This window comes from Salmo salar, chromosome ssa16 (genome assembly GCF_905237065.1).
Source record: "Salmo salar chromosome ssa16, Ssal_v3.1, whole genome shotgun sequence".
Classification (NCBI taxonomy): Eukaryota; Metazoa; Chordata; class Actinopteri; order Salmoniformes; family Salmonidae; genus Salmo; species Salmo salar.
Genome location: NC_059457.1, coordinates 49,149,913 through 49,177,715, shown reverse-complemented (window position 1 = coordinate 49,177,715; position 27,803 = coordinate 49,149,913). Strand labels below are relative to the sequence as shown.

The 27,803-nt window shown below is 41.9% G+C and overlaps 2 protein-coding genes and 1 non-coding gene across 13 annotated transcripts in view; 1 reads left to right on the top strand and 2 right to left on the bottom strand.

Annotated features, from left to right (window-relative positions):
- Positions 1-863: 863 nt before the first annotated feature.
- Positions 864-15,537, bottom strand: LOC106574092 (E3 ubiquitin-protein ligase UHRF1). 3 transcript variants are annotated; one of them, XM_014149640.2, is made up of 17 exons: positions 15,366-15,537; positions 13,941-14,103; positions 13,573-13,839; positions 13,210-13,358; positions 11,667-11,882; positions 11,318-11,433; positions 5,788-5,974; positions 5,179-5,302; positions 4,902-5,009; positions 4,574-4,678; positions 4,303-4,409; positions 3,701-3,863; positions 3,403-3,540; positions 3,197-3,308; positions 2,824-2,975; positions 2,381-2,479; positions 864-2,276 (listed from the first exon to the last, which is right to left on the bottom strand). In XM_014149640.2, exons 2-17 carry the CDS (start codon positions 14,091-14,093, stop codon positions 2,130-2,132), a joined length of 2,343 nt encoding a protein of 780 aa, XP_014005115.1. In that variant the 5' UTR covers positions 14,094-14,103; positions 15,366-15,537; the 3' UTR covers positions 864-2,129. The 3 variants fall into 3 exon arrangements, with proteins under 3 accessions (XP_014005115.1, XP_014005119.1, XP_014005116.1); XM_014149644.2 differs by having other exon boundaries at positions 13,941-14,098; positions 15,366-15,523; XM_014149641.2 differs by lacking the exon at positions 15,366-15,537 and adding an exon at positions 14,361-14,381.
- LOC123727948 (small nucleolar RNA SNORA22) lies at positions 5,412-5,549 on the bottom strand. The gene has a single exon (XR_006759910.1). It is a non-coding gene; the product is annotated as a small nucleolar RNA SNORA22 (small nucleolar RNA).
- A 5,700-nt stretch (positions 15,538-21,237) lies between the features above and the next one.
- Positions 21,238-27,803, top strand: part of LOC106574090 (dynamin-like 120 kDa protein, mitochondrial) — a 75,054-nt gene continuing 68,488 nt past the window's right edge. For 6 of the 9 annotated variants that reach the window (XR_006759779.1, XM_045697354.1, XM_014149638.2 and 3 more), the window contains exons 1-5: positions 21,238-21,432; positions 22,122-22,440; positions 25,248-25,344; positions 26,074-26,190; positions 26,759-26,800. Coding sequence is in view for 8 of the 9 variants with exons in the window: in XM_045697354.1 (XP_045553310.1) it covers positions 21,404-21,432; positions 22,122-22,440; positions 25,248-25,344; positions 26,074-26,190; positions 26,759-26,800 (604 nt within the window). In the remaining variant the exon portion in view is untranslated. The remainder of the gene's footprint in view (positions 21,433-22,121; positions 22,441-25,247; positions 25,345-26,073; positions 26,191-26,758; positions 26,801-27,803) is intronic. The other 3 variants (XM_045697355.1, XM_014149639.2, XM_014149637.2) reach the window with 1 other exon arrangement.

Below are 27,803 nucleotides of genomic sequence, written 5' to 3'. Positions count from 1 at the left end.
TTACCACAGCCACAAAGTCATAAACCCCGCCTCTTTCTACAATTTATTTTCCTAATATCTGATTTTAAACCTAATCTTAACCCTAAACACAATGCTAACCGTATGTCTAACACTTAAATTAGAAAACCAACAAGCAAATTGTTTTCATATTTTCACTACAGCATTTTGACTTTGTGGCTGTGGTAACTAGTGGTAACCACCAAAATGGTAACAAAATGGGTACTACTGAAATCCTTGTAACTGTTTATTTTAGGAATGTACTGTTGATCCAAATGTAGCCATGTTCCTAAACAGTGCAGTATCCTTTGCAAAGAAATACGTGTAAATGTTCTTACAACCAAAACCAATAACATGGATTTCAGGCAATGCGTGCCCCCCAAAAAATGTAACATGCGATAGTATATTAGCTATAATTTCAAATCAAATTGTATTAGTCACATGCGCCGAATACAGCAGGTGGAGACCGTACAGTTTAATGCTTACTTACGAGTTAAAGTAACTATGCATAAATAAGAGTAGCAGCCATGTAAAAGAGGGGGGGCAGTGCAAATAGTCTGGGTAGCCGTTTGATTAAACGTTCAGGAGTTTTATGGCTTGGGGGATACAAGCTGTTTAGAAGCCTCATGGACCTAGACTTGGCGCTCCGGGTACCGCTTGCCGTGCAGTAGCAGAGAGAACAGTCTATGCCTAGGGTGTCTGGAGTCGATTTAGTAGTGTTTCAAATGCCGTACTAAAATGGACATAGAATTAACTACAGTTTATTTTTTACAAGACTGTAGTCATAAAACGGACACCTAGTAAGGGTGCCAAAAAGGCACCATTACATCCTTTGTTAGCGAGAAAGTAACGTTTCAAATTTCCAATTTTTATTTTATAAAAAGGTTTATTGGAAAATTCTGCACTTGGTAAAAACACGTGCAAGCAAGTAACTTCTAATACTACATATCAAAAAACAATTCTAAAAATATACAATTTTAGAAAATATACATTTCCAGTTTATGCAAATATGAGGTATTACTAACATCTGCAGCCACTGGCATTCATTTTGCAATATTGGAATACAACAAGCAGAAATATAAAAATGAGCAAAATTTCAATTCTGGGTTTTAAATATTTCCTGTTGAACCACCAGAGAAAAGTTTAACAGAGCTAGGTGTTTAAGTGTTCTATAGCCCTGCCTTGAATTAAAAGCATTTTGTGGGACACTTAAACAGAAATTGTGCACAACAGTCCAAAGGTTACACATGACATCTTTGGGCTTGTTCAGAAACAGTGTGCTACGACAGCAGTTAAAGGATTAAGGCAACATACATTTTACAATTAAAAGGGATAATTGACATACAATTAAAAATTATGACAATAAATTGGAACAAAAGTCAACTTTATAGATTAGTGAAAGGTATAGATTTCTGGTGAGTAAATCTGCTCCCCTCAAATTGAAATCAAATGTTCATTAACTCCATCAGATTACACATGGGAAAATGTAAAGTTTTGTAAAGAGTAAACACACGAAACAACGAGTATGTTGTTACTGAAATGACCCTCATGTCCACAAATGTTTAAAAATAACTTGGGGGCGAGGGGGGTTCCAATATCAAATCCATACCGACACTTAAAATGATTTTTTTTTTTATGGGGTCGCTAACAGATTTATCAGTTGTGCTTTGCTTAAGAAATACATGAGTTAAGGAGAGTTCTATCGGACATCAAACTTAGAATATAAAATATTCAATAAGGGAGTGTTTCCTAAATATAAAAGTGTATGCAATTGATTAACATGTCTATCTGCTCTAACAAAAGATTCCGCAAAGTATACACAAGTCATCTTAAAACCACATGTGCTTGAAGGAATTAGACTTGTGTATTAATTTTGGCAGTTCAAGTTAAAATGCATTGTTAACAGAAGAACATTAAGGTTACAGATACATTTGATCAAGGCAGTTTAATTACATCAACTACAATTAATGACAAATAGGACCAGAGAAGAGGGGGTGGCATTTTGCCAAACAGACAGTGTTACATTTGCAAAATATATTAGGAAAAGTTATTATTTTTGTCTTTACTGAAATGCTTAACTTCCCTCATAGTTCATGTTGTCTCCATGCTGGTCAAGCATGTGGAACAAGTTATCACCGTCCACTGCTGTATCCTGGGAAGAACTGGTTGAGAATGGCTTGGAGGGGATTGTTGACAGTCATTGGGTTGTTTTTCCCCAGATCGTGCCTACATGCCGGGCATGAGTACACCTCTGCCTTGAATGACCGCTGAAGGCATTCCTATAAAAAGGAAAAGTGAAACTTTCAATCTCTTGTCTATTTTTCTTGCTCTCAAAATGGACAGAAAGGCAAAATGTCAAGGCTAGGAAAGAAGATCAACTTACCCTGCAGACATTGTGTTGGCACTCGGTGGTGATAGGTTGAAAGACCACTTCTTGGCAGCATATACATGAGAAGACTTCCTCAACTTTGTTCAGGAATTTCTGGAAAAGCAAAAGTAAACTTAAGTACCTAGTATCCAAACCCATGGTGAGGAGAATGACTTGGAAAAGCAGAAGCTGCAAAACCAAGTCATTTTACACATCCTAATGCTTTCTATCAGCCCTTCAATGGACATAACGTAAAGACAATGCTTAGTACACCACCAGTGATGATGACAATCAAAAGAACCAGCATTAACATCAATGCTTGCCTGGTTTTAAAGCTTCAGATGGTCATATCAAGAGCCATTGGCTTTGCATTAGTCTCATTGAGATAAAATATCATCCTATCTGGATAAGGGTAAATTCAATTCCAATGGTGTGAAATCTGGCGAGGACTTTCTTACCGGGCCAAGGGCCAGAGACTCCATGGCTTCACCCCACAGCTTCCTGTTGGACTCGTCACCCTTGATCCAAGCCTTCTGTTCTTTGGTCAGTTTATAAGCCTCAACTTTCATCTTCTTGGGAGTTCCCTTGGCTGGTGACGACTTCTCTTCAGCTACAAAATAGGTTAGGAGAGGTAGCACATGGACACAGAAGGTTAGGAGAAAGAGATGGACACCCATTTAGATCTTACTCCAGGGTCAATACCACTCATGACTGTAAAAGTGAGAATAATGTTCATTAACCATTTGCACCTATATTCTGTTGGAAATCTGAATGCTACCATTGTATTTTGTGTGGCTAAATCTAATTTTGCAGCTACTTTGAAGTACCCACCATGAGACTTTCTCTTCCGCTTCCCTTTGGTGGGTGTTTCAGTCACCTCATTTTCCTTCTCCTTGTTCTCCTTCTCCTTGGCAGCCTGGGCCTCCAGATAGCCCTCAGGATACTACAACATATTAAAAGATGTAGACTCATCAAAACGAGCCCTAAAAAGGCATAGTGGCCTGAGCTGCAGCTACCAGGATAATCCATGCCTATACCTGCATTGTGAGTCCCAGTTTCTTGATGCGTTCCTTGCCATCCCGGGTCCATGGCGCTGGTTCGTCGTCGTTTCGTTTGAGCATGTACCTCCAGACCAGGAAGCCAGACTTGCCCTTCTCTGGCCAGTATTTCACCACCTGAAAGAGATGAGGGAATTCTTATCAGTCAACATGGAACCACAGGACAAGACAAAGGAAGCAGGCTTGTGAATTGCTAAGGGCGTAACAATACACAGTATTTTCATATTGAAATTAATTTCAGATTCAACATCCCCATTTCATGCCTGTGCATTCCCACCTTGTAGATGCCGTCGTATCTGTTGCCGTCTTCGGGGCTGAACTTGCTATGCTTGCGGCCCTTGGAGCTGCGCACCACCCTGACCGGCTTGCCTGCCTTCCAGTCTTTGGCCTCGGCCCCGTCCTTCTCGTTCACCGACGCGTTGCAGTTCAGAGCCAGAGCTCTGGGTCACACAGGCAAATGAGGATTGGGTCATTCAAATGATAATCAAATTGTGGATGGCAGTGAATAATCCATGTCAAAACTCACTCAATACTTTAGACAGTTTAAACAAAAAATAAGATGTCCTACTTAAATAATTTTGAATTATACTGAATACAATAAAAGGTGAATTGTTAGAACCGGTTATGATTGTTAAAAACAGTCAAACTAAAGCTGAAGAGGCATAGACATGCAAAGCAAATTAGCCCAGGCTTCCACCTTTCACCCTCATTTAAACCACTATCACACACGTAGCATTAATAGTGGCATGGGGAAAGTTGTGCTGGTCTGCTTAATACATGTAGGAGAAGAGTTAACAGACCACACTTCACTGTAGCACAGATATGGAAACCAGGGGAGGTATACCAGCACCAGTGGGTGTTCTCTGTGCAGAGACGTACCTGTTCATATTGGTGAGTTTCTGATCACACGACTGTTCAGCTGTCCTCTTGTTGCCAGACAAGTCTCGTCCTCCTGAGCCGGTGTAGGTGAACTCGTTGCCATTATCCTGGGAACCAATTGAAAACCAGAATTTGCACAGTGACTTCTCATGCTTAAAGTGTTCACAACATTCCGTTACACCTAGTCAGACTTAATCTTCCATTTACTTTTTTAAACCATGTACATTATGGGCACATGTAGTAAAGAAAACATGGAAGAGAGCCTATGTACCTGGTCGTCTTCATAACCCCCTGCCAGCACTAGGGAGTAAGATCCATCGTTGCTCCTCCCATGGATCCCAGCAACATGTGGCCTGTGACAACCAGACTCACTCACCTGTACACAGTGTTTAATGTCAGAGAACAACCTACCAGGACCGACAGCCATCACAACAAACACTAAGGGGTTCATTCAATCAAATCCACATTAGCCACCCACAAGACTCCTTTCGACATTGTCAAATTAAAATGATAAATGTTTTTAGGGTATATTATGCAAAAAAAATAATACTGCAGTTATGGCTTTGCTCTTCAGCCTGTTGCAAACAGAAGTGACTCACCTGGACCCTGAACTTCCAAATACTTCCAACGGGGACGCCAGGGACTGGGCCATAGTGGTTTGAGGGCACGATGGTGCACTGCTTGCTGCGGCCGACACAGGCCATGCCCTGATAGGAGAAGAGGTTGTGTAAAAACTCTTGGGTATACGCAGTCTACTAAACTAACAACAAAGTTCAGAAGGGCAACTGGGTGTATGACATCTCAGGACCCATCATTACACCTCTGCTATGTCACTAAGAGGTAGATCCACCCATCAATGTTCCTCAATGCACTTACCTTTCCCCAGTCTCTCTGGCTGGTGGAGCTAGCGGATGCCATTTTGGATTTCTTCTTGCTGTCCTTGAGTTTCTCTCCTGCTAGGACCACTTCACTGGCATCGTTGCGGCACTCGGGGCAATACCTAGATAAGTACAGAGGTTAGAGCAAGCAGGGAACAGGACATCCATAATAAATGATGCAGTATAAAGCCACTGCATGGCTCATGTAGTGTTAATATAGGCATGGGGGAAAGTTGTTCTGGTCTGCTGAATACATGTAGGAGAGAAGACAACTCCCCCAATGCAGAGGTAACAGACCACACTTCACTGTAGCACAGATATGGAGACCAGGGGGAGCAACACCAGCACCTGTGGGTGTTCTCTGTGCAGACTTTTTTTCTTCAAGTAATTTGGACAGTACAGCTCATGGTAGAAAGAAAATAATGAATAATACTCAATTCAAATTGGCCAAATAAACAGCTTGAAATCAAACTCCATTTAGAAACATGCTTCAAGTGCCATCTGAATCAATGGCATGACTAAGACAGTCACATAAGCAGCTCTAGAAGGGGGCACTGGCCAGACGAACAGACTGCCAGCACAGACATCAGTACTGTAGTTTACTGACCAGTCATCATCCTCGGGGAGGCTGGTCAGTGGGGGGTTAAGGCAGTAGATGTGGAAGGCCATGTCACACTCGTCACACAGCAGCTGCTTGTCAGGGTCCTGCTTCACACCGCACACGTGGCAGTTGCACCAGCGGCAGTTCTTTTTGAGGTCATCTTTGCAGTGTTTGCACTCGGGTCCGTTTGACCCTGGAGTAAAAACAGGAGCGAAGACAATGTCAGCCCTTTGACTTGGAAATGTTGAGATGAGTACTGTAAACCCTTCAGTAGGAGATGCATGTGTGTACTGGGAATATTTAAGATGAGTTAAGAGTAATTCACACAATGCTTAGCATTTCCACACGTTTTCCCTTTCTGCAACACATGATTTCCAGTGTTGTGTTTCTGACACTGATGTGTGTTGGGGTTGATGGTCACGACACTTGATACCGAATGTTATGGGTTGTTCTCATATCATTTGATAGTGATTGATGTCAGAGTTACTGAAGGCACAAGGACATTATAGTATTTTATTTATTTATTTGACCTTTATTACCTAGGCAAGTCAGTTAAGAACAAATTCTTATTTTCAATGACGGCCTAGGAACCAAATACTGTGGTAAGCCTTGTTCAGGGGCAGAACGACAGATTTGTACCTTGTCAGCTCGGGGATTTGAACTTGCAACCTTTCGGTTACTAGCCCAACGCTCTAACCACTAGGCTACCCTGCTACCCCATTGATGACATTATGAACAACGTGATTCTGTAGCAGCTGGCAAAGTCAGTCTATTGTTTTGACTTCGTACAAGCCTCACAGACTGATGTTTAGAGAACATTAGATACCGTCTGATTAGACCATGGCTCTCCAACCCTGTTCTTGGAGTTAACCTCCTGTAGGTTTCTGCTCCAACCCCAGTTGTAATTAACATGATTCAGCTTATAAACCAGGTAATTATTTGAAATCAGGTGCGCTTGATAATGGTTGGAGTGAAAACCTACAGGACTGTAGCTCTCCAAGAACAGGGTTAGAGAGCCCTGTATTAGACTATAAAGGGCCTGTCTCCAAGAGGCCAGTGAGATATTTTCTATGCTTCTGAAGGCATTTCCCTAAATTCTAGTATTAAACTAGGTTCATCTTTGATTAATATTATCAACAACTGCTCTCATTTTTAGTTTGCCTGGAAATTCCAGTTACAACCAGTGTATTGGATGAATCCACACAAGCAAACTAAATATGCTCAGTCAGCACTTTGTAAAAAACAGAGTATGAACATATTGATTTGTGCAGCCATCATAAAAAAACGAATCTCGTGCTGGATCGAAGCTAGTCAAGATTAATCCCAGTCTCTATGGTAACAATAGTATGTGTATGTTGTTTTCTAACATTTGCCTACAACGTTGAACTATAGCCTGATTTCAGCCTGCAGAACGTTTGCAACTCTGCATGTGCTTTACATGCACCCTCATCCTTCATGAAAATCAGGCTGATAAATGCACGGACCCTACACGAGAACAGACTAAACACGTAGTCAATTATTTACATCAGTGTATAAAATGTGTTGATACTTCAATTTGCATTGATATTAGTGAGAGTATGAGTAATGGAGGGGATGGCTGCCGTTTTACGGGCTCCTAGCCAACTGTTGTATTTACTTTTTTCCCCCGCATTGTGCGTAACTTATTTTGTACCTAATGTTGCTGCTACCATCTCTTATGATCAAAAAGAGCTTCTGATATCAGAACAGCGATTACTCACCTCGAACAGGAAAAATATGTTTTATTTAACGAGTGCAACGCAAAGGATGTACTACTTTCGTGACCAGGCCCAAATCCACGTCATTCACGTGAAGATGGAGGAAAAAGGAGGCCGTGGTGCCCTGTGAGAATTCGGAGACGAATGAGTAAACCTCGACCACCGTCCGTGCCTTTGGCCAACTTGCAATCATTGGGAAAAAAACTGGACGATCTACGATTAAGACTATCCTACCAACGAGACGTAAGATATTAGTTTATCTTTCACCGAGTCGTGGCTGAACGATGACACGGATAATACAGTTGGCTAATAATACAGTTTTCCGTGCATGAGCAGGACAGACCAGCTACGTCTGGTAAGATGAGGGGCGGGGGTGTGTCTATTTGTCAATAACAGCTGGTGTGCCATGTTTAATATTAAAACGAGCCTCAAGATATTGCTCGCCAAAGGTAAAGTACCTCATGATAAGCTGCAGACCACACTATCTACCAAGAGAGCTCTCATATTATTCGTAGCCGTCTATTTACCACCACAAACCGATGCTGGCACTAAGACCGCACTCAACAAGCTGTATAAGGCCATAAGCAAACAAACAAAAAAATATCATCCAGAAGCGGCGCTCCTAGTGGCCAGGGACTTTAATGCAGGCAAACTTAAATCCTTTTTACCTCATTGCTACCAGCATGTCACATGTGCAACCAGGGAAAAGAAAATCCTAGACCACCTTTACTCTAAACACAGAGAGGCATAGAAAGCTCTCCATCACCATCTATTTGGCAAATCTGAGCATAATTCTATCCTCCCGACTCCTGCTTAAAGCAAAGACTAAAGAAGGAAGTACTAGTGACTCGCTCAATACGGAAGCGGTCAGATGATGCAGATACTACACTACACTACAGGACTGTTTTGCTAGCACATACTGGAATATGTTACGGGATTCATCCAATGGCTTTGAGGAGTATACCACCTCAGTCACCAGCTTCATCAATGAGTACGTCGACGACGTCGTCCCCACAGTGACCGTACAAACATATTCCAACCAGAAGCCATGGATTACATGGAACATCCTTACCGAGCTAATGGCTAGATCTGCCGCTTTCAAGGAGCAGAACACTAATCCGGAACTAGATGAACCATCAAACAGGCAAAGTGTCAATACAGGACTAAGATTGAATCCTACTACACCGACTGACGCTTGTTGGATGTGGCAAGGAGTGCAAACTATTACAGATTACAAAGAGAAACCCAGCCACGAGCTGCCCATTGACGCAAGCCTAACAGACGAGCTAAATGCCTTTTATGCTTGTTTGAGGCATGCAACACTGAAGCATACATGAGAGCACCAGCTGTTTCGGACGACTGTATGATAACGCTCTCGGTAGCCTATGTGAGCAAGACCTTTAAACAGGCCAACATTCACAAAGCCGTGGGGCCAGATGGATTACCAGGACGTGTACTCAAAGCATGGGCAGACCAACTGGCAAGTGTCTTCACTGACATCTTCAACCTCTCCCTGTCCGAGTCTAATACCAACATGTTTCAAGCAGACCCCCATAGTCCCTGTACCCAGAAGGTGAAATTAACCTGCCTAAATGACAACCGCCCCGTAGCACTCACGTCAGTAGCCATGAAGTGCTTTGAAAGGCTGGTCATGGCTCACAACACCATCATCATTACAGAAACCCGAGATCGACATACCACCAACAGATAACAATCTTCCTTTCCCACCTGGACAAAAGGAATACCTATGTGAGAATGCTGTTCATTGACTACAGCTCAGCATTCAACACCACAGTGCCCACAAAGCGCATGACTAAGCTAAGAACCCTGGAACTAAACACCTCACTCTGCAACTGGATCCTGGACTTCCTGACAGGCGGTAAAGGTAGGCAGCAACACATCCGCCACGCTGATCCTCAACACAGGGGCCCGTACTTAATCCCCTCCTGTACTTCCTGTTCACCCACGACTGCGTTGCCAAACAACTAACACCATCATTAAGTTTGCTGACGACAACAGTGGTAAGCTTGATCACCGACAAGACAGCCTACAGGGAGAAGGTCAGAGACCTGGCCGTGTGGTGCCAGGACAACCTCTCCCTCAATGTGAGCAAGACAAAGTAGATGATCGTGGACAACAGGAAAAGGAGAGCTGACATCACCTTTTCCCCCTCAGGAGACTGAAAAGATTTGGCATGGGTCCCCAGATACTCAAAGTTCTACAGCTGCACCATTGAGAGCATCTTGACCAGTTGCATCACCGCCTGGTATGGCAACTGCTCGGCATCCGACCGTAACACCAGGTCCTCTACTCCGACAATTAATCCACACATAAAACGGTCAACCAAAATTGTTTCTAGTCATCTCTCCTCCTTCCAGGCTTCTTTTTCTTTGGACTTTATATGGCAACTAACTTTGATAGTAAGGTAAATACCACAACCAACCTCAGTTAATCTTTCAATCACCCACGTGGGTTTATGTTCCTAAAAACCAATGACAAGATGGGAGAGGCAGGACTTGCAGCGCGTTCTATGTCACAAATAGAATCAACTCCTATTTCAGCGCCAGGCAACCCAGACGCTCGTTGGTGCGTGCGAGCAGTATGGATGCAATGATTGAAAACGCGTGTCAACTTATTTTACAACGCTCGCAACATGTCCGGTTTGGGCATGGTGTAAGGCGCTACAGAGGGTAGTGCATACGGCCCAGTACATCACTGGTCCAAGCTTCCTGACATCCAGGACCTATATATTAGGGGGTGTCAGAGGAAGGCCCAAAAAAATTGTCAAATACTCCACTCACCCAAGTCTGAATGTTTTCTCTGCTACCACACAGCAAGCGGTACCGGAGCGCCAAGTCTAGGACCAAAAGGCTTCTTAACAGCTTCTACTCCCAAGCCATAAGACCGCTGAACAATTAATCAAATGGCCACCCGGACTATTTACATTGACACTCCCCCTTTGATTTTGTACACTGCTACTACTCTGGTTATTATCCATGCATAGTCACTTTACCCTACCTACATGTACAAATTACCTCAACTAACCTATACCGCAACACAATGACTCAGTACCAGTACCCCATGTATACAGCCTCGTTATTGTGTTAGTTGTATTTATAAAATAAAAAGTATCTTGAACTGGATTCTCTTATTTAACTAGGCAAGTCAGTTAAGAACAAATTGTTATTGACAAAGACAACGCTGGGCCAATTGTGCACCGCCCTATGGGACTCCCAATCACGGCCGGTTGTGATTCAGCCTGAAATCAAACCACGGTCTGTAGTGATGCCTCCGGCACTGAGATGCAGTGCCTTACACCGCTGCACCACTCAGTAGCATTGTGACTAAGCATTTCACAATAATGTCTACACTGGTTGTATTCGGCGCATGTGACAAATAATAACTATCCTACTGTGAACGTGGTTTCAGTCACCTCAAAAGCTCATCAGGGGTGTATACATTAGTCAGATTCTGGTGCAAAACATTTGGCACTGTAGCAAAACGAAAACAAGTTACTGAACAAATCCAGGTAGATCCCTTTGGGGGCGGCAGGTAGCCTAGTGGTTAGCGCGTTGCGTCAGTAACCGAAAGGTTGCTAGATCGAATCCCCGAGCTGACAAGGTAAAAATCTGTCCTTCTGCCCCTGAACAAGGCAGTTAACCCACTGTTCCTAGGCCGTCACTGTAAATAATTTGCTCTTAACTGACTGGCCTAGTTAAATAAAAATAAATTCTAGTTTTGTTCCCTTTGCTTTCTAGTGAATACACCCGATGAAACCCAGCTAAACAGCGCCAACTTACTTTTCAATGGACTGTCAGATCCCACTCCAGATCCATCCAATGCTCCAGGCTCCTCGATTTTGTAAATTTCAGTCAAGAACATGATCCTACAGTCGTTCAGGGAGTCACCGGCATCCCTGAAATAAAACACAAGCTCTTAGGATACCCGTCATGGTACTACTGTGCAAACAAAATGCTATACATAGCCAATGGAAAACTATGGCATCAACATAATACAAATGTGCAATCTATACCGCGTAGATAATATAACAAGTAATCAATAGAAACACACTATTGAATTATGCTATGAGAGACAATGTACTCTATCTTTTTGTTAATAAAAGCAGAGAGGAACAGGACCAATTATTACCCAAGCAGTATTTTGGTGTAGATCTCGTGCAGGGTGCGCGTCTCCCTCTTCCTCTGGATCTGGGCATCGTACCAGTAGCCGCGCTCTTTGGGTTCGTCAGGGTTGAAGTTGACCATGACCACCATGCCCACCTCTAGCTGGTGCCACTGGTAGACGGTGCGGGCACGCGGGCGCACATCCTTGGAATGCAGCGGCACCACGCCATTCTCCGGGTAGCTAGAGAGACCACACAGAGGCAGCGTCAGTATTCAGCTCAGATGCACACGGCAGGTGCTTCCTACATAATGGGGCTTTTGTAAGCTGATTGACATATCTGAAAGAACAGAAGCAGCTCTAAGTACTGTTTTGAATTCTGAGGGACTTGACTGCTGGGGGCACATTGGAGTAATACAAATCATTAATTTCAAAATGTTCCTCTGGTTTTTACACACTGGCAGGCAAAACAATGTGGCATGGTAATGTACAAATGATCAAGCACAAATATTTGTCATTCGTTTGCCAATGTCATGTCATGGAATTGTATACATTTTTTGTTGCATAGACTTATCAGGAAAGAAATTAATGTTGAAGCCCCACTAGGAACAAGGTGTTCTGCAACAGATACAGAAACCGAGTGGTACGCTGTGGTATTGGCAGCATGTGGTCAAAAAGAAATGGGTGCATCCCAATAGTATCTCTTGTCCCCTGAAGCAGGTCTTCACATTAACTTTATTAACCACTAGTCCTTTAAAACGTGTCCACATTTTTTTTAACAAAGTCTAACACCTTTTTTACATCGTTGTTATGACGTTGTTATGACGCAAAGAACCACTTCACAAAATAAAATGCATTACTATATTTTTTAACCATAGAGAATCAGATAAATAAATATTCAAGCATGTTTCAAAATACAACTCTCCTGGAGGATGGTTGCCCATCCTTTGACATGAGGCTGTAGCCAATATGCATATCACCTACAATTTGTCCTGTGGGCTTTATCTTTATATACATGTAGGCCTACATGAAAAACAGATTTGAATATTATTCCAATGTTAGCTCTCTGATCCAATTCCGATAGAAGTAAATTGTTTGATATTGTGCAATGATTAACTCGTTTTTTTTTATTTAAAAAATGTAGTTGTCCATTTGTACTACTTAAATCTATATTGTCATCCAACAAATATATATATTTTTTTAATGTCCCAGACAAGAGTTTGTGTCGAGCCCTGTGAAGTGTGCACTCGTTCACTACTTCACACAGAATCTAAAAGCATTAGATGGGTGGAGACCTGAGCTAGTGAGAGTATCACAATATTTCTTATACCAGTCATTTCCTTTAAAAATCCGTAAAGGGAAGTGAACAAGTGCACCTTTTGGGAGAAAGGAGAGATAATTGGGACACGGACAATCAATTTCCCCATTGGTCCACCTCTTTACTAAACGGCAATAAGTTCCACATGAACACATCTGTTTTCTATACATGTTTGCGGAGGGTAACAGTCACCAGTGAGGCATGACATATCCATCCAATCTTTAAATATGAAATACTTGATAAAATGCTCACTCTTCATATTTGACATGGTAGTGAATAACTTCCTCTTCGCTGGGTTTAGTGTCAGAGCCCTCCTCTCCAGATGTCTTTGTAACGTTCACAATTTGGGCCTCAAACCAGGCACCCATGTTCAAGTCTCTGGCATCAACAAACTCGTTAATCTGGGGGGAAATTACAAAATTCATAGACATCGCTGAATTAACAATTGTTTTAAACGTATGTTTTGCAAACTTCAAATTAAGACTAGCTATTATATTCAACCCCAATTCAAGAACTCCAAAATATTAACAAAAATGCCATTTTAGATTTTAAGTTAAAAGCATAATTCACCCCATCAAATGATACCAGTACAGCAAATACTAGGGCTGTGTTTACCTTGTAACAGCCAAAGCCGGGGTCGACCAGGTCTGGCAAGTCGGTTTGGGTGGAGGTGCCAGCTGCCTGCACCTCGGCCTCCCCGTGGGTGGAGCTCTTGTCCGACTCACTCTGCGCCGAGCTACAGCCAGAGTCAGAATCAGACAGCTCGGCCTCTTTGTCCTTGCTTTTGAGGACAGCAGCAGGGGGCGCGGCCTGTCTAACAAGCAGCTGCACTATGTCGTTCAAACCAACGTTGTAGTCAAAGATTGTGTGGCCGTCCTCCATCTGGGACCAGAAAGAGAACATATTAATTCAGACATGATTACTAAGGACCCCAGCAACACAGTTGTAACTGAATTAAACAGAAAAGTATCCGTCTGCCCTACCTGCTTTCCCCGGTAGAAAAGCCTCTGCTTCTCTGGGTCAACCTTAAAGAGTTCCAAGATCTTGAGGCGCAGCTCATCCACCTTGGTAAGTTTGGACAGGGAGTCAATCCGATGGGTCTCCTTGCCATCCATGGTGCGCACTTGAATCCACATTGCAGCTGCCCTGTGCAAAAGGGAGCCAAACTGTGGGTTAATGGCAGTATTGCATCATCTGAGCTTCAAAAGCAGCATCATTCAATGTTTTTCTCCCACTTTCCTTTGAGTATTACTGTGCCAACTACTGATCAAGTGGATCAATCATTCATTATGTCCTTGAAGAAATACTTGCCCAAATCCCATTCAATGACTGGGGGAACATTCAACAAACATGCCATGCTGATTTTAACAGTGCGGGAAACTGGGTGAGTAAGCCACTCCTACCCTTTTAAATGCAGCTATTGCGACCCCATCCTGGCGCGAAGGCAGCGCTTGTATCAAACAACGTGGCTTCGCTTCCTGACAATGTTCCAAGCGCACATATTTTACCGTCTCGAAACGTGAATAGAATTGCTATAGTACAGTATGAAAAAATAAATATATAATTCGTATTTATTTTACATTAGCTAGCGAAGCTTTGTTCAGCTGGGAGGCTGGTTCTCTCGGGTCAGCTGGGATGAGCTACATATTGTTGTGGCAGTAACTACTACAGTTACTATAGTTGACCAGTTACTAGACCTGTTATTGTTGGCTGGTTAGCTTGCTACACAAACGAATCATTAAACAATATTGGGAAACAATTGACAAGCAGCTAGCTATTTCAATTGACTAACTAAAAATCCGGGAATTTAATGTAATAATTAGCTAGCGATGACTCAAGAAAGCGCGCTATTTTGTTTTCTCGGCTGGTGGACAAGTAACGCTAACTAAACATTAAATAAACAAGATCAGTCATATTCAGCCGTCGTAAACAAATATTTTTTGCAATAGCTAACGTTAAGTAAGCATCTTAGTAAGTTACAACTAACTAGCTAAGAAGTCATACTAACGTTGGTTAACAGCTAATGTAATGGGGGTAGCCATTGAAATGTTGAAACTAACTAGAGATAACGTTATCACCCACCATAGTAACAAATAGTACACTGATAGTAACGTTAATCGACATTGACAGCAAACCACGTTACATTAGCCAAGCTAGCTAGTTAACGTTAGCTTCAACATAAACTAATAACGTTGGAGTTGCTATAACTAGCTAACCAAAGGAAAGATTATCGTTAGATTGATCACACGTGCACCTAGCTTGTGAGTTACAATGCAAACTGTCGAGCGAAATCAGAATATTTAGAATTGACTACCAAAAGTTAGCTGGTTGGAATGAGGCATTCACTGTACCAAGTTAGCTAACAACTTTCAAAAATCAAATTTGCCAAAGAAGAAACATTACGTTACCTGTCTTTTTTTTTCTTACAAAATGCTAATAATTATATGACGTTTATTAAACCGTCCAAAAAAAGTAATCCTATACTACTTCTTGATCAAATTCACAACTCTTCCGTAGACTGCTTTTAGAGGACTCAAATCAATAAGACTCTTCAACAGCGAATGTCGCCCGCCTTCTTTCCGCTATTGGCTATTACCATTCTGAATTTCTCACTGATGGGCTGTAATTCCTGTCAATCAACACTGTGACCGGAGCTTAGCCTCAGCCCGCGAAACTAGTGTCTCGCTGGCCTTCCCTCTTCCGAGAGTACGACGAGATTGATTGTACCGTCAATTTACACAAACACAGAAACAGAACTGTGTTCTACAAATTTTTATCACAAACTTTTAGCAGAAACGTTATGCCTGCGCGATTACAGATCGACACCAAACGTTAGATACATTTGACCAACAAAAAAAATTTACAATGTGATTTCTTCAAACTGAAAAAACGACTTTCTCATAGCAAAGTTGATGGTCACAGCCATGTCCTTCCAGAGCGTCTTGTTCAGTTTGGCGGGAGAATATCATGCCAAGTGTGAATAAAGTAACATCAAACTCCGTTTTTGTTCACAGTTAACGGTAAACCTCCTGATGCCATGAATAATGTTTTTATATTCATGCCTCTCATACAACCCAGCACCAAAACTATTCATTCCTTGTTTTAAAGGACTGCACCCCGCTTCAAACGCCATTGTTCATTTTACCACAACAGCGTGATAGCGTTGGTTCTTTGGATTTTATATAGCGGTTGGTAACTAACTTTAAGGTGCATTACCATCAACAACTGGACTGGAGTGTGGAACAAAGACGAGGAAGGTTTAAAAAAAATAATCATACCCATTATTCTCATCTCCCTAAGGAAACGAAATACATAATTAAATACTACATCCCCGGAAGATTTTCTCAGCAGTTCACTTTAAGCTTGGCTCTTCAACACCATTACTTAATTCTAATAACAGACTCTCCCTTTCCCTCCCATATTGCTGCCACTGAAATATGTTCCACTGTCTCCACATTGATCACACCTCCCAGTTGGATGTTTTCATTTCAATTTGCTGTTGAGCTTTGTGTGTCCCAGTCTCAGCCTAATGACACTTTCCTACCTGAGAACCTCCTTGCCTCCACCTTTTCCTGAATCGTGTACAAAAAATAAACAGATGAGTATACAAAATCTTTGTGAGGGGAATCCATATTACTGTGCTTGCTACTCTATCTAGAGGCCATCGAGAAAGCATCAAAATGCATTTGGCTTCATAATATTCTTTAATAAAACTCTCAATTATTTTGATTCCTATTACCATTACTTCAGAATAATAAAAGGATATAAAATAAATGAATACTCCTTTTATTGACAAATAATAAAAACTTAAGCTTTCCTTTACAGCAACAAATAGTCTTCAAAGTATGTGACAGAAAATGAATGATGCTCTGCATCTAACAGAAAATAGACATACATATGAGAAAAGTGCTATAACATTAAACCCATAAAGATACTTATCAGCACCATAATCAAAATAAACCCCATGTGAAATGCAAATCAGCAGCGTTGTTTGCCTCAGTATTTAGGAAAAAGAGATGTGGATCAAACCACAATTTAGGAGAGTGTAAACTTAACCGTTTTGAGCGGTTCTGGGTCTGCAAACCGTCTGGCACCTTGTCCGGCAGACTCTATGGTAGCATCCTCTGCTACAGACTCTACGACAGACCCTCCGAGGAGCATGTCCCTCGAGGTTGAATTCGGACTCACCCTATACAAGTACAAACAAGGAATGTTTAAATTCATAGTGTTCAATATACATAGTAGGTTGACAATAAATGTGGCTCAATTCACAGTTGTTTCAGAGTCCCGCAATAAGAGCTATGTCGCTAATGTTCTCTGGGTGTCACTGAGTAGACTGATACCCCATGTCATTAATCCACAATCCAGAGGCAATTGCCCACAATGCAATTCTAAAGTCTAATACATCCGGTGTGATTTCAACAGATTGCCCATACCAGTTTGGGTAGGGTCCAATGACTATGTACTTAAGAGGGAAAGAAGTTGGGCCATCCTAGAAATGTTTACATTTACATTTTAGTCATTTAGCAGACGCTCTTATCCAGAGCGACTTACAGTAGTGAATGCATACATTTCATTTCATGCATTTTTTTTTTTCTTCTTCTTTTTGTACTGGCCCCCCGTGGGAATCAAACCCACAACCCTGGTGTTGCAAACACCATGCTCTACCAACTGAGCCACAGGGAAGGCCCAGTTCCCTGTTTATCTCTAGTCTTTATGATGCTAATGTTCTCTTTGTCAATATGAGCATTTTATTTTGTACAGTTACCAATTTGAAGACCATTTGTCATTAGCTAGATATCTCAATATCTGAGGTGCTGTTCGTTTTAACATCATCTCCCTGAGTCTACCTTTAACCATTAGTGGAGGAATATCTGAGGTGCTGTTTGTTTTAACGTCATCTCCCAGAGTCTACCTTTAACCATTAGTGGAGGAATATCTGAGGTGCTGTTCGTTTTAACGTCATCTCCCAGAGTCTACCTTTAACCATTAGTGGAGGAATATCTGAGGTGCTGTTTGTTTTAACGAATGTTTTAGAGTAATATAATATATACAATTTAGCAAATGCTTTTTAGTGACTTACAGTCATGCGTGAATACATTTTTATGTATGGCTTGTCCCGGGAATCGAACCCACAATCCTGGCGTTGCAATGCTCTACCAAGATGTATGGCAGGGTTATGAATGCTTTGTGAAGCCTCAATTTAATGTGATTTATAAGGCCTTTATTAAGTGGCATCACTTATAAAGTGCAGGTTTATGTAATATTTGACATGGGTATTTATGTCACACAGTTAGGTCACATTAATGAACCCTATAAAAAGCATGATATATGGTTATAGATGATTTGTGACATATTTGTGTAGTGTTTATGAAGACTTTATGAAGCCTTTATAAGCTGCATGTCATTTAAAGCGGGACCATTTTTTGTTATGTGTCGAGAAAATCATAATTATTCACTTTCTTTCACATACTTTGAAGATTATTTGTTGCTGTAAAACAAAAGCTTAACACTGTGAGATGAAAACATTGTATTACCCTTCAGAAATACGTGCAATAGGCCTCTGATTATCATTTCTAGAACATTATTCTGGAAACGTTGAAAATTCAACATTGGGCTTCAATAGTAGAAAAAAATGTGTGGTAAGAAAACTGAGAAACTATATTAAAATCACATCAAAATGGATCAAAAACATTTGACCACAGCAAATGTTAGTATTTTCCTATCAAAAACATATTTTTAAAGGATAAACTATTTTGTGGGTTTTCTATGTATGGAGCAGATACACTAAATTTGTGTAGTCAACCAGTGTGGTGTCAGACGAGTGTGTCACGCCCTGATCTGTTTCACCTGTCTTTGTAATTGTCTACACCCCCCTCCAGGTGTTGTCCATCTTCCCCATTATCCCCAGTGTATTTATACCCGTGTTCTCTATACCCGTGTTCTGTACCTCTTCACACCACCCTGGATTACTGACCTCTGCCTGCCCTGAGCCTGGCTACCGTTCTGTACCTTTCTCACTCTGCTCTGGATTACTGACCTCTGCCTGCCCTTGACCTGTCGTTTGACTGCCCCCTTGTTTTTGTAATTAACTTTGGTTACTTCGAAACTGTCTGATTCTAGGTCTTCTCCTGAGCCTTGACAGAGTGGACAGTTTTCCAATGTTTGAGGCTACTGAAGCCACAATAATCATACTGACACACAACAAATATTAGTAAGAGATGCATGTGGGTCTAAGGAGATGCATTATATAGTGTTTTTATTTTATTTTGTAGGACCTGTACGGGGTACAATTTCAGAAATGTATTTTTGCAATGTTGGGTTTCAGTGTTAAGCTCTTGTTCATAAATGTTGAGAAATTATTCTGTCAATAAAAGGAGTGTATACATTAATTTTATTTCCTTTCATGAGTCATTAAACATGCATCATTCCGCAGTAATGGTTAATAGACATCACAAAATAATTGAGAGGTTTAGTAATATTGTGAAGTGTCACAGGTTGTTTTATTTGAGTGTTGTTTCCTTAGATTACCGCTGGAGGGCACCCTTACCTTGTTTTCCAGGTTACCCTGATTATTTCTTATTGGTTTCACCTGTGTTTAATGGTTGCCTGGTTATTTAGGTTCCTCAGTTGGCCTGTATCATTGCTATGGTCTCATGTTTTGTTAGTGTGCTCTTGTGCTGATGCCTTATTTCTTTTTAGACTCTAAGTAAAAGTTCTGGATTTACCCCTACCTCTGCGCATGGGTTTGAGTTCATTCATACAAGCATTATTGTCACAATGAAGCAGAATGTGTTTTGATGAAATGTTTAGGCTTCGAAACAGCTCTCCTGTATTTTACAGTTGGTCTACTTGCTCCCACATTCATACATTGAGTCACTAATAAAATTATGTTGGTGCGACTTCTGTGGGCTGTGTGTCAGTGATGTCATAGAAAGTATCAGTTGATAATGTTATAGATACTTCTGGTTGGGTATATCATTATTTTTGTTTCATCAAAAATGGCCAACGGGTTAAATGTCAATGTGATGTTTCTAATGAGGTGTTAAGTCTGACACAGTAACAACACAGGCTCATGGTAGGTCCATCACTTTATTCATGCAACATTAAACTGAAGTATTGTTGATTTTAATTTATTGTGATGCAGGACTGCTCCTTCTGAGCAGTACCAATATGGTAGATTGTGGCATCAGAGCCTCTCATTGGCCAACACATAACACTTGCAATCTAGTGTTTGTATACTGTACATCATTGCTCCCCCTCTGCCTCAGCTCGATGGTGAGACTATGGGTGCATCTCAATTGGCTCATCCTCGTGTCCTCTCTCCTCGTCTCCTTCTCAAAACACATTGGAGGAAAAAGCCAGAGGTCTCACCCCTCTGACCTTCTCCTCCAATGATTTTTGATAAGGAGGTGAGGAGAGCGGATGCGAGGAGAGGGCAATTGAGATTCTCCCATGTTTTCCACATGTTGGGGGCATTATTTAATGGTAAAAACACAATTTTTTTCTTATTTAGCTTATTTAGTGTTCAACAGATCATTGTAAAAATCAGACGAATCAAATCAAATTCTATTTGTCACATGCGCCGAATACAACAGGTGAAATGCTTACTTACAAGCCCTTAAAGGTGAAATTCTTACTTACAAGCCCTTAAAGGTGAAATGCTTACTTACAAGCCCTTAAAGGTACAAGCCCTTAACCAACAATGCAGTTTAAGAAAATATAGTTAAGAAAATATTTACAAAAAATGTAAAGAATAATAATGAGGCTATATACAGGGTGTACCGGTACCGAGTCAATGTGCGGCGGTATAGGTTAGTCGAGGTAATTTGTACATGTAGGTAGGGGTAAAGTGACTATACATAGATACTAAACAGTGAGTAGCAGGAGTGTAGAGAGCAAGGCAGCAATGACCCATCATAATTTTACAACGTTGAATAGTTCATTTTGACATTGTGCATTATTAGACCATCCACACCACAGATAATGAGTAGTAGTGGATGTGTGCAGTTTGTTATGCCCTCAAGCATTTGAATGGGTTAATTACACAGTTTTGTGAGGTCCACGGCAGAAAAATTAAGACACAATGGTGTTTTTAGTCTGATTAGCCTACAGTTTGGAAATTCTTACTATGTATTTTTTCAATCATAATTTATCCAATTGATTTAGCTACATGTTGACAAATTAGAGAAGATTAATAGAGACGTGACTGAGTATGTGTGACTGAGATACTGTATAGGAACTTGAAGCACCATAGACTGTTTTGTCAGTGCTGATTTGGAGGTTGGACTCGTTTCCAGCAAGCAGACATGTCATTCCGATTTCATGCTGTGTCCTTTTTAGTTAGCAAGTTAACCAATGTGTACCCTCTGTAAAAATGATTTGAATTGTGCGTAAGCGCGAAGTTATAACACATTTTCATTTACCCGTTGTTGGTAATAGCATTATGTTACGAGTTGGAAGCGCAGTGGCCTGGTAAGTGGGGTAACAATATTTTCGAAAGCTCAACCTTTAGCGCTAGTCGGCTAGCTAGATAAATAGATAGCGAGCTGGCTATCTGGGCATGAGGACGGTGTTGCTCGCTGTGCTATATTGAGATAACAAGCTAGCAATGTTGTCCACAATGCTAACTAGATCAGTAAATGATGCGTATATTAACAGCAATAGCTAGTTGATGACAATGCTGTACTTCAACTAATTACCTGACTGTCTTGCTAACGTAAGCTTAGTTGCTTGTTGCCTACAGGCTGGCTACGAAAAGGTTGTTATTACGCTTGATGATGTTCAAGAAGGTAACGCTAACAGTTAGTTAGCTAGACATTAGCTTGGTGTAAAACAAGTTGGAATCACTGATATCAAGTGGCCAGCTCGATTGGGTGTGGGTTAGGTAGTTATCTGCGAAACAAAAGGTTGACATTGTAAGTTAACGTTGGTTAGCCAAAATGCATCGTTACTGTATTTATCCAGGCAGATGTACAGCTACTGTAACTAACGTTATTTGTTCCCCATTCAATCAACGCTATCATGCCGTTTTTTTTTCATGTTGTACTGTACAGTATACGATCAATCGTTGTATTCATCACACCTAACTGATGTCTGCAGAAGGTACAGTGTTAATGTTGCTTGTGGGTCTAAATCCCTGACCCATGTCTCTGTCCTGTCAGCATGGCCTGCAGAAACCTGGTCTCCCCCAACATGGGGGTGAGGTTCAGGATGCCCTTACAGAAGCTGCACCCTCTGTCTCGTGCCATCCACCACCGGTACAACTCCAGTGTCACCCCCCCACACCGCTCGGCAGCCCGCCACTTCACCTCCATGTCCCGGCTGCCCATGCAGCCCCCCAAGCCTCCCCCGGGCGGTCACGGCGGCTGGCGCTACCAGCAGCACCGCAACTTCTGGATGCTCCGCCTGGCCTCCAGGCTGCTCAAGCTCCGGTACATTGTGCTGGGCTCAGCAGTGGGAGGCGGGTACACCGCTAAGAAGGTACAGTACATTTGAGAGAGAGTTGAATGGTAACGGCTAGTTTCCCAGACACATATAACCGGAGCCAGGTTACTGCTCAAGAAGCTGTTGTACTTGTCTGTTAGACTTAAGACACATGATACAAGTACATCTCTCATCTAAATACCAGTTGGCACTCTGATCTCTAATTGGCTGGACCTGCTTGGTAAGAGCAGTGAGAGTAACAAACACATAGAAAGTGGTATCCGCTACAAGACCATGGTGATTGCCTACGGAGCTGTGAAGGGAACGGCACCTGCATACCTTCAGGCTCTGATCAGGCCCTACACCCAAACAAGGGCACTGCGTTCATCCACCACTGGCCTGCTGGCCCCCCTACCTCTGAGGAAGCACAGTTCCCGCTCAGCCCAGTCAAAACTGTTCGCTGCTCTGGCACCCCAATGGTGGAACAAGCTCCCTCACGACGCCAGGACAGCGGAGTCAATCACCACCTTCCGGAGACACCTGAAACCCCACCTCTTTAAGGAATACTTAGGATAGGATAAAGTAATCCTTCTAACCCCCCCCCTTAAAAGATTTAGATGCACTATTGTAAAGTGGTTGTTCCACTGGATATCATAAGGTGAATGCACCATTTTGTAAGTCGCTCTGGATAAGAGCGTCTGCTAAATGACTTAAATGTAAAATGTAATGTAAATGTTTACTACCGTTCACACTGTGCTTAAGCGATATTGGCTTTTAGTGCTGCTTTTCTAATCCTAATATACGAGTCGCCCTACTTACCTCCACTCCCAGTGGAACAGAGGTGACTTGCTCTACATTTGATTGGCGCTCTGCTAGCGTATGTGTTTATGCCAGACTGCCAGCACAGATGAGATTCCCTTATGAGCTGGTTATCTCAAAACCCTTTCACTATATGGACAATGTTTACATATGATTCTGTTGATCTTGTATAGGCAAGATGTGTCTAGACTCCTCTCACACCTCTGTTTTTTTTAGCCCAGACTCATTCAACATAGAGGAAAACACAAGGGTTGTTTACCTAAGAGTTAACCCTTTCATGTCACTTAGAATGGGAAATACAGTGCATTCAAAGTATTCAGACCCCTTAACTTTTTCCACATTTTGTTACAGCCTTATTCTAAAATGTTTTCCCTCAATCTACACACTATACCCCATAATGACAAAGCAAAAACAGGTTTTTATACATTTTAATAAAATAAAACAGAAATACCTTATTTACATAAGTATTCAGACCCATTTCTATTAGACTTGAAATTGAGTTCAGGTGCTTCCTGTTTCCATTGATAACCCTTGATGTTTCTACAACTTGATTGTATTCGAACCCTTTACTCAGTACTTTGTTGAAGCACCTTTGGCAGCGATTACAGCATCGAGTCTTCTTGGTTATGACGCTACAAGTTTGGCACACCTGTATTTGGGGAGTTTCTCCCATTCTTCTCTGCAGAGCCTTTCAATCTCTGTCAGGTTGGATGGGGAGTGTCGCTGCACAGCTATTGTCAGGTCTCCAGAGATGTTCGATCAGGTTCAAGACCGGGCTCTGGCTGGGCTTCTCAAGGACATTCAGAGACTTGTCCCGAAGCCACTCCAGCGTTGTTTTGGCTGTGTGCTTCGGGTTGTTCTGTTGGAAGGTGAACTTGAGCCCCAGTTTGAGGTCCTGAGCACTCTGGAGTAGGCTTTCATCAAGGATGTCTCCGTTCGTCTTTCCCTCTATCCTGACTAGTCTCCCAGTTCCTGCCACTGAAAAACATCCCCAAAGCATGATGCTGCCACTACCATGCTTCACCGTAGGGATGGTGCCAGGTTTCCTCCAGATGTGATGCTTGGCATTCAGGCCATAGAGTTCAATCTTGGTTTCATCAGACCAGAGAATCTTGTTTCTCATGGTCTGAGAGTCCTTTAGGTGCCTTTTGGCAAACTCCAAGCGAGCTGTCATGTGCCTTTTACCGAGGAGTGACTTCTGCCTTGCCACACTATAATGAAGGCCTGATTGGTTGAGTGCTGCAGAGATTGTGCTTCTGGAAGGTTCTCCGATCTCCACAGAGGAGCTCTGTCAGAGTGACCATTGGGTTCTTGGTCACCTCCCTGACCAAGGTCCTTCTCCCCCAATTGCTCAGTTTGGTCGGGCGGCCAAGCCTAGGAAGAGTCTTGGTGGTTCCAAACTTCTTCCATTTAAGAATGATGGAGGCCACTGTGTTCTTTGGAACCTTTAATGCTGCAGAACTGTTTTGGTACCCTCCCCTGATCTGTGCCTTGACACAATCCTGTCTCAGAGCTCTATGGACAATTCCTTCGACCTCATGGCTTGGTTTTTGCACAGAAATGCAACTGTGGGACCTTATATAGACAGGTGTGTGCCTTTCCAAATCATGTCCAGTCACTTGAATTTAGCACAGGTGGACTCCAATCAAGTTGTAGAAACATCTCAAGGATGATCAATGGAAACAGGATGCACCTGAACTCAATTTCAAGTCTCATAGAAAAGGGTCTGAATACTTATGTAAATAAGGTATTTCTGTTTTATTTTATGAAAATGTATAAACATGTTTTTACTTTGTCATTATGTGGTATTGTGTGTAGATTGATGAGGGAAAACATGTATTTAATCAATTTTAGAATAAGGCTGTAACGTAACAACATGTGGAAAAGGGGGAAGGGGTCTGAATACTTAACAAATGCACTGTATGTCCCTTGAAATATTATTTTTGTTAATCTTTATCTGAGGTAATTTGTTTTCCCATTATCACAAATCAGAAATTGTAAGTTGACCATGTGATTGAAATGCCACGTCTGTTCTGTTCTTCCAGACCTATGAGGAATGGAAGGATATGCTGCCTGATCTGGGTGAATACAATTGGGTAATACCTGACTTCTTCTGGGAGCTGAGTAAACAAATTGACCTTGGTAAGATTTCTTTCTGGATCAAAATGGGGCTGAGGTGGTGGACTTGGCAGTAGGTGTGTTGGTCGACTGGAACATTTAGTGGCCCTCCTTTCTACTCATTTTTCCATGGCTTATGCCATGTTCTTATGCTGAGTGACTCAAACATAACAGTGCTATCACAAAAAAACTCCTGAATGCATCATTTCTGGAGTTTTAGATTCTCCTTGATGTCTAGCTTTGTTTAGGTGATTGTTAGCTCTCAAAGATGTTATTAAACAATATATAGACCCATTGTCTTTTTTTGGGTACTTTCTGTCTGTTTCACTTTACACTTAAAATGTTTTTCAATGCCCCCAAAATATTTGGATGTAGTTTTACTGTTTGGATTTAGGCGGGTCGAAGAAACCCATATGTAGAAAACCCCCTACATGAAATGACTCATTAGAAGTCTGTGAACCTAACATTCGTATATAGATTTACCACTGTTAAATAACTTGTCATGTTGGTTTGATTCCTCTTAATCAGTAAAGTGTGTGTGTGTGTGTGTGTGTGTGTGTGTGTGTGTGTGTGTGTGTGTGTGTGTGTGTGTGTGTGTGTGTGTGTGGTTAATCTGATGTGAATTGTATGTAGTATTTGGGCTGAGCCAGTGCTGTCTTTCTGTTAAGGCTGCTCAGTTAGTTTGGTTCATTTGATTCTCATGTTCAAAGGATAAACTCCACCTACCCTATCGCAATTCTCTTCTGCACACAGATAAACTAACCAAAATGCTGCCTGAGTTAGTGGAGATTGCCAAGTTTCTACCAGAGTTACCCGATTTAGATAAGATAGGAGAGAACTTCACCTTCCTCAAGAGCATCCTCTTCACCGGTGAGTACAGTCTTGTCAGATTAAAAAATAGATCGCCTTTTTGGAGGCTATGTCAGACAAAGCAGTTGCTAAACTCTTTTTGGCCAGGATTGTATATATTTTTTTGAACAAGTGGCAAAAGTGATAAATTCATATCTTGAGCTTTGTGAACCTAAAATAGCAATAGCAGCTGCTTCAAGTGGTAGAAGAATTTACGCCATTGGTAATCTGAACTTGAAGTGGGCTTCTTTTGTAGGTTCATGCCTGCATTACCTAGCAATCTACCTTCATACTTTCCAGCAAAAAAAGCATTTCCATTTTGATTTTTGCTAACGTACTGTCAGTTGCAATCACTTTTAACTTTCCCGATGATCTATTCTGCATATATAGGTAGTATCACAATGACTTGCCCAGATTGCACACGTAGCCAATGGTATCTGACTCTGGACTTGCAGGATGCAGCCATGACTTCAAGCTCACAGCAGGGCCTTGAAACATGTACCCTGCAGTGACCCTGCTCCGACCCCTTTGCTTCAGTCTTTTGATTTGTTTTGTGTTCTTCCCTTCTCCCCCTCTGCGTTCTTCACAGGTGTTGGTAGTAAAGGAGCTTCTGGTCAGCGTTTGTTGTTAGGTGTGTATCCCCTACACTCAGTCCCCCCTCTCCGCCCTGGTGCTGTTTGATTACCCAACATTGGCCTGTGTGCGGCAGCACCCTCGGCGTGTGTGCGGCAGCACCCTGTTTAGTAGTGCTTTGGAGCCAGAGACGTTGTCAAGTGCTCTTAGATAGGGACCTCCAAACCCAACACAATTGGCTTCCGGACTACCAACTCGTTGTCTTTATCCAATGATGCTGCTGTTTCAGACACCAGTGACAAATTATTGATGGAAGGATTTGTTTTTTGGGGTGGAGAGGATGCTTAGATTGACAAAGTATTTTAATTTATGTACAGGATATATCCTTACCTCATATTGTTGATATCAGATGGGTGTAGAGATTGACATTTTGTTCACTGTCTCATTATGTAATCAAATTCCTGTAAAAACATTTCCTCTGAAAACCAAAGTTGACCACTGAATAGGATGTATTTGGATTGAATTGGATGTGATGCTGCCAATCTTGTGGTCCACAGTGGTTTCAACAACAGATCCACTGCGTCCTCTCCTTCTCTCTTGGGTTTGGTTTTATCTGACTGTGGCTTTTGTCTGTCCTACTTGTGTGTTTTTGCCTCCTTTGATTTCCAAGTTCCTCCTCCTTTCTCCCTGGCTTCCCTGGCCTCTTTGGTCTCTCTCCCCCTGTACTTACATGATGGGAGGGTAGTTCTTGTCTTAGACGGCTCTCCTTGTCTGCTGGTAGCTGATGCTTCTCAAATGTTTGGAAAATACATCTGTCTATGATATATGGAAACATCTTGAACTCCATCCATACCTCTTCTTTGACTTGCTAAAACAATAGGTGTATTCCTGGTCTGTGGCACCCTATTCCCTATGTAGTGCACTACTTTTGACCAGGGCCCCATATTGGATCTGGTCAAAAGTAGGGCACTATATAGGACATGTAGGGAATAGGGTGCCATTTGGGACACAGTTCTGTAGTTGTGATGCTTGTTATTGACAGGTCTTTTATTGGTTACATG